Source organism: Neomonachus schauinslandi, chromosome 14, assembly GCF_002201575.2.
Source record: "Neomonachus schauinslandi chromosome 14, ASM220157v2, whole genome shotgun sequence".
NCBI classification, from domain to species: Eukaryota; Metazoa; Chordata; class Mammalia; order Carnivora; family Phocidae; genus Neomonachus; species Neomonachus schauinslandi.
In genome coordinates, this window is record NC_058416.1 from 39,958,369 (window position 1) to 39,971,248 (window position 12,880).

Sequence of the window (12,880 nt, forward strand, 5' to 3'; positions counted from 1 at the left end):
CAACTTACCTTAATCCCAAAACTGTTAAATCACTTAACTCAATGACAGAATCCAGTTTTCAAATCAAAACCATAGGCAACTCCCATGTACAAAACACTCCCCTAGAGCTGCAATCATCCTTGTGTGACAGAGCTGACAAATTCCCTTGTATTTACCCTTTGACCCAGCAATTTCACTTGTGAGAATTTATCTTACAGGAAAAACTCTCACATGTGAAATGGTATTTATACAAGTTTAATCACTGCAGCATTATTTGTAACAGCAAAAGATTAGAAACAACCTAAATGTTCATCAATATGAAATTGGATAAATAAATAATGACACATCAAACAGGGATACCTGGGTGGCTCAGTCGGTTAAGCATCTGCCTTCGGCTCAGGCCATGATCCCAGGGTCCTCAGATCAAGTCCCACATCAGGCTCTTTGCTCAGTGCGGAGCCTGCTTCTCCCTGTGCCCCTCCCCTCTCGTGTTCTCTCTCTCTGACAAATAAATAAATAAAATATTTAAAAAAAAAAAAACACGATACATCGGGACATCTGTGTGGCTCAGTCGGTTAAGCGTGTCTGCCTTCGACTCAGGTCATGATCCCAGGGTCCTGGGATCGAGCCCCGCATCAGGCTCCTTGCTCTGCAGGAAGCCTGCAGATGCTATAGTTATCAAACTTACAGTAATTTTACACTTGTATAGCTTTTGAAAACTGTAAAAGGTTATTTTTTTTTTTTAAAGATTTTATTTATTTATTTGAGAGAGAGAGAATGAGAGACAGAGAGCATGAGAGGGAGGAGGGTCAGAGGGAGAAGCAGACTCCCTGCCGAGCAGGGAGCCCGATGCGGGACTCGATCCAGGGACTCCAGGATCATGACCTGAGCCGAAGGCAGTCGCTTAACCAACTGAGCCACCCAGGCGCCCCTGTAAAAGGTTATTGTTAAGTTTCCTTCAATTTTAAACTAGCAGATGCCAGATGAATTTCTGTTCTTACTCATTCTCCTAACAAAAGGCTGATCAACAGACATTGGAAGAGAAAAACTTTCCTATCCAAAATGCTCCTGATTTTAGTATTAATTAATTAAAAATCCAGCATTTTTTTAATAGTTAAAATTTAGAAGGACAAATGTCCCAAAGAGACTATCAAAAGAAAAAGGTTATAGGCGCCTAGGTGGCTCAGTCAGTTAAGTGTCCAACTCCTGATTTCCGCTCAGGTCATGATCTCAGGGTTGTGAGACTGAGCCCCAGTGGGCTCACACTAAGCATGGAGTCTGCTTGGGGTTCTCTCTTACAGCACATGTCATATCATCCCACCTAGTCAATCAAATATTAATAGATAGATGACAGAAAGATAAAGACACATAAATCAGTCAAACCCATCAATCAGCCAGCCAACCTTTAGAAAGAATTAGGGTGCTGTGACTGTTTCACTTCATTCCTTACATCTTTTTGCACCCTGCATTATGTCACTTTTATAAATAGAAAAATAAAACTATTTTAATTTTGGAAAGAAAGAAAGTTGCAATTATCAAAGTAAGTTTTTGGTATTCTTGAAAATGGGTTTTTTGGTTTCTTATACTACTAAAGAATAGTTGACATAAAATGTTATATTAGTTTTAGGTGTACAACATAGTGATTAGATACATTACTTAATGCCTACCACAATAAATGTAGTCACCATCTGTCCCCACACAATATTATTACAATATTATTGACTATATTCCCTATGTTGTACTCTTCATCCCCAGGACTTATTTTGTAACTAAAAGTTGTACCTCTTAATCCCCCCTACACTTATATAGGCCACCCCCCAATGGCAACCATGAGTTTGTTCTCTGTATTTATGGGTCTATTTCTGTTTATATGTTCATTTGTTTTGTTTTTTAGATTCCACATGTAAATGAAGTCATATGGTATTTGTCTTTCGCTGACTTATGTCACTTAGCATAATACCTCTAGGTCCATCCATGTTGTCACAAATGGCAAGACCTCATCCTTTCTTATGGCTGAATAATATTCCATGTGTGTCACACACACCTACATATACATGTATATATATACACATCTTACCTAAAAATCTAGCACCTTTTACCTTTCTAGTCTATAGTCAAAATCATTCCCCAAAACAACAAACTTAAAAGAAAAAAAAAAATCAGAGATTTTAAGTTAGACTTAAAACTAAGTCATCCTTCTGTTACGTAAGTAAATAGCATAGTTGTTTTCTAATTATGTCATTTTATAAATATTTGTCAAGAGAATCTGGATAAAGTCTTAAAACCCTTAAGAAAAAAGACAGTCTGGAGCAGCATTTATTAAATCAGCAAGAACCTATATGTCTGGCTTTAAGAATATAACAAGTCCGTAGGAAGGAAGAAATTTTAAAATTATTTATTTAGAGCATGACTGCTCAAACAACAAGGTATCAATAAAGTTGTTAAAAAGGTAAGAAATGTGGGGTGCCTGGTGGCTCAGTTGCCTTTGGCTCAGGTCATGATCCCAGGGTCCTGGCTGGGACCAAGTCCCCCACCAGGGTCCCTGCTCAGCAGGGAGCCTGCTTCTCCCTCTCCCTCTGCCTCTGCCCCTCCCACCCCCACACTCCCTAGTTCACGTGAGTGCGCATGCTCTCTCTCTCTCTCTCTCAAATAAATAAAATCTTTAAAATAAAATAATATAAACTGAAAATGTAAGAACTCGACAACCCAAAGCAAGTCGATAATCATACAAGCACATGCCTAATAAGAAGTGAAAGCTGATTTATATTAGCTCATTTTTAAAGATGCCTCCTTACAGAGATGCCCCAAAACAGATTAGATTCCATCCTTAAGGGGCATGTGGGTGGCTTAGCTGTTTAAGCATCAGCCTTCGGCTGAGGTCATGATCCCAGGGTCTTAGAATTGAGCTCCCTGCCCAGCGGGAAGCCTGCTTGTCCCTCTCCCTCTGCCCTTCCTCCTGCCCCTTGCTCTCTTCACTCTCTCTCTCTCTCAAGTAAATAAATTCTTAAAAAAAAAAAAAAAAAGATTCCATCTTTAAGAGTTTGGCAAGGCATCAACTTATTACATGTAATTTTCATTGTGATGGAGCTTACTTTTAACCATGTACAAAAGTTATTCCTTTAACCACTCAAAACAGGAAAGAGGAGATGTTTGGTTCAAAGAGCCTTTGAAGATTACCAATGAAAACACCGAAAGAAATACCTTACGACTATGCCAGTTTGTACCTTCTTCTGAAACCTTACTTTGAATACCTGCTCAACTTTAATATTCCTTTTTTTAAAAGATTTTATTTACTTATTAGAAAGAGACAGAGAACATGAGCAGGGGAGAGGGGCAAAGGGTGAGGGAGAAGCAGGCTCCCCGCTGAGCAGGGAGCCAGACATGGGGCTCAATCCCAGGACCCTGGAATCATGACCAGAGCTGAAGGCAGACGCTTAACCCACTGAGCCATCCAGGCACCCCTCAACTTTAATACTCTTAATTCATCTTTACTTGCTTTTTAAAATACTACATCTGATCATTCTAAGGTAACTAACACTCCTTCCTTAAAATTCTTCTCAGTTTCCATACCGTCACGCTCTATGCTAGATTTCTTCCTATCCTGTCCATTCTTCTGAGACTGCACTTTTCTCCACTCCAGATTTAAATATGCATTCTCCAGCACTTGTCCTATCTAGGCCCTCTGCTATCTTCCAACTTACAGGCCTCCCTCAGTGGCTACATCCATATTCACAGCTTTAGTTCCATGTATTCCAGATCCACATACATACACTTATCTACTGGGCATCATCAAATCTTACATTGATTTCCTCAAAATGTCAGGAATCTCTCCTCTCCATTCCCACTATCATTACCTTAATTCAGGTTCTAACCATTCTCTCTTTGACACAGCAATGAATCATCTCTTCACTGGTCTCACCACTACACCAAGCTGGGTCCTGCTACTAAAGTAAACTTTCTAAAATTGAAACGTGATCATGCTGCTCCTCTGCCAAAAATTACTGAATAGGTCTCTATGGCTTTCAGGAAAAAGCTCAAATTGGCTTACATGGAAAGTTCCTGCCAATACCTCTAAACTCTACCTCTACTACACTCATCCTTCGGCTTCAGCCTGGAAACAGTCATCCTCTGTAACCCCTCCTTGTGTCTGCATATGCTGTAAACCCAATCAGGGTATTCCCCAACAAACCCTGAATAACCAATTCTGACCTAAAGTATTACTACATCCAGGAAATCTCCCCTTTAGTCATAGGCTGATTTAGACAGCTACTCTCAATGCTCACATAAAATTTTCCTCCTAAATCACTTCCATTATCAGTCACATTCATGCTTAGGTCTTCTCCATTAGACTATTAACAGTCCCCAGGGAAACAGCACTTTGTATGCTTTGTACCTAACATACAGAAAACATTCAACAATTGCTGTTTGAAGGAATAAATGGGGATTATACAGAAATTTATAAAATGGTGAACTTATTCTAATGATAATGAACTTGTTCCTTCCATTAGAATAGTCAGTGGGCAAATCCTCTGCTGTCGTTGAAATGGCAATGAAAAATTTTCATTTTCTAACAGATCCATAGTGACCCAAAGCCCTTATCACCTCATTTCTTACTATCTGTGAATCAAAAACTGATTTTGTAGCTAAACATAAATATTTTTAAAGGCACAGGTTGGTCCTTTGTGAAAAAGGAAGAGCAAATCACATAGTAAATTTTATTATTTTAAATAATTGTATTTCCCCACCAAACTCCTTCCAGTCAATCAAGACCCTGTTCTACCATTACCATCCCTTCCAAATAAAACTTTTCTCCCCTCTGCCTTCTTTAATTCATTGAATCTCAGAGCGACTATGTGTGTTTGGAGGGGGAGGGGAGTAGGAGATGGGTTGATAAAGGAGGGGATGGAGAAGGGTGATAAAGCAGTATCAACAAAATCTACTCTACATTTCCATATCTAGTCTAACCACATCCAAGTCCAAAGAGATGATTAGAAAAAGGTCCTCAACAATCATGTCCACTCTCTTTTCCATACCATTGATGTCAAGCCACATTAGTCTGATGTAAAATGTCCCACAAGGGAAGTAAACTAGAGCAAACTGCATGGAACTTTAAGGAGAGCTGAAGATTACAATGAGTTCTATGAGGTCAATGACCCAAAGAGTAACTAAAACGATTCTGTCCAGAAACACCTACTTCCTCTCACTCTGACCTCCTACCCTCCTTTTTGTCCACCCACTGCCAGCACAAGCACAGGAAAGGCATCAAGTTACAATAATGAATACTGACAGATTAAAGGCCAAAAAGTTATACATTGTGCACTGAACATCTCAAAATATTTCTCTTAATAACTTGCATTTGTTGAATCAAATAACAAAGCAATCTCAGACTGTCATTCACCTCCCATAACATAGCAAAACATAACTGGCACAACTCCTATAATGAAGTCACATACTCCTAGCTCACACAACAACTGCAGAATAGGAGTAAAGTAAAAAGTGCAGTCAAGATTGAGGATAAGAGGGGTGCCTGGGTGGCTCAGTTGGTTAAGCGACTGCCTTCGGCTCAGGTCATGATCCTGGAGTCCCGGGATCGAGTCCCGCATCGGGATCCCTGCTCAGCAAGGAGCCTGCTTCTCCCTCTGACCCTCCTCCCTCTCATGCTCTCTGTCTCTCATTCTCTCTCTCTCAAATAAATAAAATCTTTAAAAAAAAAAAAAAGATTGAGGATAAGAGTGAGAAAAATGAGTATCAAACAATAATATCTGAAGAACCCCAAATTCAATCCATTCTTTACAAAATTACAGAACCTATCTCTCCAAAAAAAAAAAAAAAAAAGTCTAAGGAGAAATATATTTATAAACTTGTTCTACTCTTTTCAGCTATTTGCAAGCACACAAAACTTTCAAATCTGAGTGTATTTTTTCAAATAAAGATTTCCAAGCTTCACCTGCCAGAAATTCTTTTGTAAATCTGGAATGGAGCCTGGGTATTGGGATGTTTACTTAAAAAGTTCCCCAAGGACTCTGATCAGCAGCCAGGTTTGTCAGATGTGCTATGTATCTTTACAAGAAGGGCTCCTGCCAACCCCTACTGACACTCTAGCCGTCTGTAAAATTATCGAAGTTCTTCCTATAAATATGCCAAATCAAACAGCACCATGCCACCTCACCTAATCCCTTTGTGTTCTCCCTCACCCCTGGAGTTACTGCCTTATCTTCAGTTCATTCCATGAAACAGCAATCTTCCTTTCCTATCTCCACCTTCGTAGTAACCAAGAAATAAGAAGGGTAAAACAAAGGGAAACTATCACTTCAATACCCGGAAATCCTGTCAGTTCTAACATGAGAGAAGAAACCCCATTCTAGATCATTCCAACATGTACCGAATTTTAAAGGAAAGAGAGTCAAGGGTGATTTGTGAAGCAGGGTTGAAAGGTAAGTCAGGTAAGACTTCTTGGACCTGGAAAGAATGGGCCCAGGGTTCTCAAAGAAGGGAAAACTTTAAAGCAGGGCAGGTCAGAAAGAGGAGGTAGTTGCGGGGAGCAGGCTGGTGCCCGCACCTTCGGCCGGTTTTGACACTCGACACCCCAGCCTTCACTCAGGTTGCTAGGAAACAAAAAGGCTCCACGTTCCCTGCAATTCCTCCCGGGCCTGAAGACACGACCGGGACGAGCCCGGCCACTGCCCCGGGGGCAAGAAAGCAAGGGAGGGATACCCGGGGGCCAGGGGGCTCGGGCAGAGGGGCGGGCCCAGGAAGCTGGCCCCGAGCTCGGTAGGAGGGCGGGCCGGAACGCGCCCTCCACGCCGAGGGGCGCTCGGGCAGGTCGCGGTGGGCTCTGCTCCCGCCAGGCCGCAGCTGAGGGTCCGGGGCTGGATGTGGGGCCTAAACGACCACCCGGCTCCGCGCGGGGGAGGAGGCGTCTACTCACACGTGCTGACAGGCCGCGGTCCTCACGGGCGTTTTGAGCACCTCCTGACAGACAGGGCAGTAGAAATCATCTTCGGTGTAGGACGTGGCCGCGGAGAGCTCCTCGGCCATGGCGGGGGATGGGGGGAATCAAGGAGATGGCGGCAGCGGTGGCGGCGACGGCGGCCAAGCTGGCGGTGGCAGCCCGGGGCCCGACTCTCTTCGCGAACCCGGAGGGGGAGGGGAATCGCGTCAGGAAGCTGCTCGCGCCAGGAAGGGGGCGGGGAGGGGCGGGGCCGAACGCCGAGTCGCTAGGGCCGCACGCGCCGGCCGAGGGCCGGCCCCTGGGGCTGCTCCTCCCGCTGGGGCAGGCCGGGAAGGCAGTGCCAGGCTGGAAGCGGCGGTGGAGAGAGCAACCAGTGGCTTCACCTTCACTTCCACGCCGGCTCGGAGCAGGCGGGAGGCCGCCCCTCCGCCCGGGAAGGAAGGCGACCGCCCAGCCGTCCCCAGCCGGCGGCCTCCCGCGCGAGGCCGCTCCCTTACCTGGCTCCACGAGGCGGCCGCGGTTCCGCCCCCGGCCGTCTTCTCCGCCTCCGACTCCTTTGCCCCCACCCCCACCCCCGGCCCCCGCCTCCCGCCCGCACAGCCGTCCCGCTGCCGGCCTCTACCCACCCAGCTTGGCGGCTCCCTGCCCCGCCCCACACCGCCCCCGCCCCGCCCCTCCACTCCGCTTGCGTAGCGGCTCACTTAGGAGTCCCGGAGCCGCGCCGCTGAGAGAGCTGCTTTCCAGGCGCGGTTGGTGGAGAAGTGGCCCTGCGCTGTCCCCGGGCTTCTTGTCCGGCCGCTGCCGCCTTCGCAGCGGAGGCCGGGAGGGGAATGGTGAGCGGAGTGCTCACTGTTCATCGGCCTGAAAGGGGGCCGGGCCCGAGGCTCATGGTGCACCGGGATCCCACCACCCCCTCCAGCAGCTCTCCGGTGGCATTGCACTGCCTGCAGGCAGCCCGGGGGTTCACCAAACACAAGAGGGCGACGAACAGGGGGACAGAGAGTGAGGAGAGGGCGGGGTGGGGAGGGCGGCCTGCATAGCAACCGGCGCGTGTCTCCCGCAGCAGGTTGTGACATCAACAGCTGGGTGCCCACCTGTACCCATCCCCCGCAGTCTCCGTCCGGCGGGACTCCATTTCTCACCGCTTCAATCAAATATATTGGGTTTTTCAGGAATTTTTCCTCAAAAAATATCGTTGTCTAATGTAAAAGGTATGGTCCTTACTATTTGCCCTTGACAGAATGTATGTCAAGATGTGTTACGAAGGAAGTAATTTCCGTTATGGGATTTTGATCCTTTGGGGAGGAAAAATTAAAAATAAGCTCCCTTGAGAGGGTTTGAACTTTCGCCCTAACAGTCTGACGAGTTACAGTCGCAGATGCAGTCTTCTACCACCAACACCTTTGGTTTTTGATAGCTTTGAAGAAAAGTGAGGTAGAAGCATGGATCTGAGTATTTCACCAACGTTATTCACTAATTTAAATGTTTCTATTTTTTTAAATGGGTCCTTGGTTCCCGGATATATCCACACAATTGATACATCTGTAAGATGGGGTCACAACCACATGAAAGGAGCTAAGGAAAATCTGGAACATCATAAAGCATCCTCAATTCGCTTCAGAAAAGAAAAAAAGATTTCATTACCAGGCTTCGTTGAAGCTCTCCACCACAGTCTCAGTGAATCATAAACAGAAGCCATTGAATAGTTAGTTCAATTCTGTCATTTATTGTCTACGTTGTCTTGGGAACTGTTAGATGTTATGCTGGTGTCATGAACTTCGCTCTCAACTAGTTTACATTCTTGGGTGTCTAACAATATAAAAAGACAAAAAATGGTATTTGCCAAAGTATTGTTTTTCATAAACAGTGACTATAATGAGGATGGGAAGTGGGATGACTAGACTGGTATGGGTTTAGAGAAAACCTGATGAAGGAAATGGGTCTTAAAGTGCATCTTAAAATGACAATTCCTAGAAAAATACTCACTGAATTGTTTGTCCAATGAACAGCTAATTCCGTTTACCAAACTACAACATTTTGTACTTTTGTTCCCTTTCCTCCCTAGAAAGACTAGTGGAAGCAGAGCAGGAAAGCTAATTTTAGCTTCAGATTTCCTGGGAGGAGAAAGAGCACTTGACAGGAGGCACACCAAAAAGCAGTAGTCCAGGTACTTTTCAAATTTATTTATAAAATGGTTCTTGGATTTCAAACTTCACCTTTTTGATGGTAGATTTCTAATCATATCTCACTCATTTTGACCACTTTAGGAAGTAAAGTGTATTTTCTGTTGAATAGAGTGTTTCCCTTTACACAGTGGCAATCCTTAACCAGAACATTAATTTTGTGACTTTAATTTTATTTGCTTCACTCTTTCTCTGGCAGCTTTACTCATGCCCTAATCCAAACATGTTTGCGTTACTTCCTCATATATTCTAAGAAGTCATTTTGGGGATACATGTAAGCATATAGTTATTAGTATGTGGAAATCCATCAAAAATGTGGGTATAAGGAAAATGTGGTTACCCTCTGAGTGTTAAGCTTAGACAAATAAACCATAATGGCCAAAAGACACAATCTGCTGTCTTGGCAGCATTTCATATGAAAAATTATGTGATATTTTTATGGCAATGTCACAGATTTACTCAAAATACCTTCAACTGTGTAAATAAAATATCCTCAGCCTTTGGATAATAGGGGGAAAACTCCACATATTACACCAACTTGATAAATTTATTCTGTTGCAATAATTTAATTATTTTATATTTGGGTTAAAACACTTAAGCTTTTAATATTCCATCTCTCTCAGTCTGCTCCCCTCAAAATGGCATCTGGAATGATAAGAGGGAGGACAAGGGGTGGCTGACATGAACTTGAGACACTGTTGGAGAATCTCGGTCCTGACATCTGTAAGGTCTCCTTTGAATTCTTGCTGGACTGTTCTGCAGGGAGGCTAATTTTGACTGGTCTCTGAGATGCAGTGTGTGCTGGGCATTCTGCTGCTGGTACCTGCTGGTAAAGACTACTCCTGCCTGTCTCAGCTGGGTCAAGGCCCTGTGGCATTCCCTGGTTGATTCAGCCTCACCAACACTGTAGAACCCTCTGAATCTCTACTGCTCTTTCAGTTTCTTGATCCTCAACATGGAAGGCCCCTCTTGCTCTGCTCTCAACACAGCTACTGTCCATGGCATCCCTTGGGGCCCTCTCCTCTCTCACTCTGGGAGGGAGAGTCATTCTTTCTAAACATCCAGTGTCACTGAATTTGCATAAAGTGGTGACCCCTAGCTTGGTTCTGCACAACCAATAAGGCAGTGTGCTCTCAGCTCCCCAACCCTCACCACTCCCCTCAACCTATCTAATACACCTTTCCCCTATTCCACCTTTCTTTTCCAACCACAAACCCTTGGACTGGAAAGAATGGACCTTTCTACCTTGCTGCTTACTGCCAATTGCCGCCCCCCCCCAATATGCAAAACTCTTCAGCCAAGTCCGGTGGCCAGGTAATTAACATACTAAAAGAGGGGATAAATGAATTTAGAAATTAATTTCTTTCTTCACAAAGCCTGGTTTTGTCTTACTACAGAACGTCAAAAGTCTGTTTTGCTGGTAAAAGTGGTTGCTTGCCTTTGAAGAAGCGAACTGGGAAGCTGGGGGATGGAATGGGAGGGAGGCTCATGTTTCCCTGTCTACCCCTTGGGATCTTTTTTAATTGGTACCATGTGCAGTGTCAACATTCAGCTGGTTTGCACCAGTGCAGCTCTGCTAGTCCTTTTCAGCTTGCCCAGTCTGATTGGGCAGTAGTCTGCCTGAGTGGCCAGTGCCCATTTGGTTCCAGTTGTTAAATATTTTTAACATTAGTCCTGACCTGTTTGCTGAAGGCATACAATTTAGTTGTTTAAGCCTGTTTTGGAAATGTTCTTTAAAAAAAAAAAAAAAAAAAAGAGCAACATTCTTTACATTCCTGATGAGTTAATCCTAATTTCTTCTTTTCCCCACCTCACCCCAACGCACACACAGGCAGAGGGATGCCTCAGGCTGAGTAGGAGGGAGGTCAAGTGAATAAAAATATGAAAGGGAAACCATACAGGGCACAATGTTCCCATCAACAAACACTTATAAACCCTGTTCCCATCCCCCACTCTCACAAATCATGATTTTTGTTCAGGTATCTTCTCTTTTTTTCCTGGCTGTGTCCTTCAGGAGGACATTCCCAGCTCAAGGGGAAATACCATGATGGAGATGAACCAACTTGAATAGGTCATTTCTTCTTGTCAGTAGTTTAAGCCTGGGCATGTGATTCAGTTATGACCAAGGATGTATGAGGGGAATTCTTCTGAGGGGCTTCAGCAAGTGCCTTTCTTAGCTGATTTAAAAAACAAAAAATAGGAATAAACACTTCCATGCTAGATCTGAATATTTCCTTGTCCAGCTGTGCTGCCTGGGACTCTGCAACCATCATGAAACTGTGAAAAGAACACACCAAAGAATAAGCCAATATGCTGACCATGGCGGAGCAGAAAGATGGAAGGAAGGCAGGTCCTTAGTGTAGTGGAGCCATACTAATCATCTAATTAACCTTGAAACTGTCCTACTCCTGTTAAGCCTTTCTACTTGAAACCGTTCTCAGTTGGCTCTTTTGTTACTTGCAGCTCAAAGAATCTGAGCCAAACATTTGCTGGTGGACCATCAGATCTGTTTCCCTACCTGTCACATGCTCTGGTAGGTGTATTGCCTAAGCTGACCCTTACAGACGGTTTCCCGTTTTCCATTGCCAACTGACTTCTGTCTGTACTCAGCCAATGGCAGACACTGGTGAGACACTAGAAGGAAGCGGCCAAGGCATTTCTCCCTCCCTCTCTGTTTCTGGCTGTGGCTTCATTTCTTCCAGGTTTTCAACTTCTGGAAGACCACCCTTCCCTCTTGGGTCCCGGAGCCTGCTGGGCAGTCCCTGCCTTTTCTCAGTGGCTTCTGTGTTTGCCTTGCTCTCACACATGGTCTTTCAGTGCTCCTGACATCTTTGTAATTGTTTTCCATATTAAACATCCTCTTTTGAACTACTTACTGAGAGCTCTCTTTCCTGATGGGCCCCCGATGGATTTTCCGAACAGAATCAACACTGTAGGAGAAGATAGGAAGGCAAAGGAGGATGAAACACTGCGGAAGTGGTTCGTCTTCCCCAGAGAGAGGGGACCGAGTTACTTGTCACTGTGAATTTAAATCCTCTCCTAGTAACTCTGCAAATTAACACAAACAGAAACTCCAAAGTGAGATTAATAATATCAAGTATGGAAAAATAAGGGAATTGACCCTTTTTTAGTCCACCCCAGTTTGGGACGGTTATATTTCAACTCTTTCGTAAATGAATATGCATTTTTCATGCTATTTAATAACACTGAATTTCCTATCAGCAGTATTTTACGTACTACGGACAGCTGTCATTGTTACTAATGTTCCTATTCGCAGCCCTAGTGGCCCTATTTATCCTGTAGAATCCAGCTTCCATGCTACAATTGATTAAAATGGAGGGGGTATAGTACCAACCTGTGCAGTTACACTCTCTCCAGGGTAATTATTTTACATTTTGGTTAAATTGAGTAAATTGAATAAATTTGTTAAATTTAAATTTGTTAAAGTTAAATTGGTAAAATTGAGATCCCTCTCTTCTAGTCAGTCTCTATTAGTGCCTTACCTTAGAAGGTATATTAACATGATGGACAGCACCCTGTTCCTTTGCCCAAGCAGAGAAAGCCAGTCGGTAGAGAAGCCAAACCAAAAATGAAACATATTTTGAATGCAGCTAAAATTGTTTCATGGACTAAACTATGCTGTCCTAGGAAGCAGAGCCATAGATTAGACCAGAAATGGCAATAGAGTCCAACAAATTAACTCACATTTCAACTTTTCTTTGATGTTGCTGGGTTTTTTTCATCTTTGAGATGAAAATCTCATCTC

General features: G+C 44.0%; 1 protein-coding gene across 2 annotated transcripts in view; it reads right to left on the bottom strand.

Annotated features, from left to right (window-relative positions):
* The window catches only part of RNF138 (ring finger protein 138), a 34,674-nt gene extending 27,580 nt beyond the window's left edge, over positions 1-7,094 (bottom strand). For both annotated transcript variants that reach the window (XM_021686287.1, XM_021686286.1), the window contains exon 1: positions 6,908-7,094. In XM_021686287.1, the coding sequence (XP_021541962.1) occupies positions 6,908-7,017 (110 nt within the window). In that variant the 5' untranslated portion in view covers positions 7,018-7,094. The remainder of the gene's footprint in view (positions 1-6,907) is intronic.
* Positions 7,095-12,880: the final 5,786 nt, after the last annotated feature.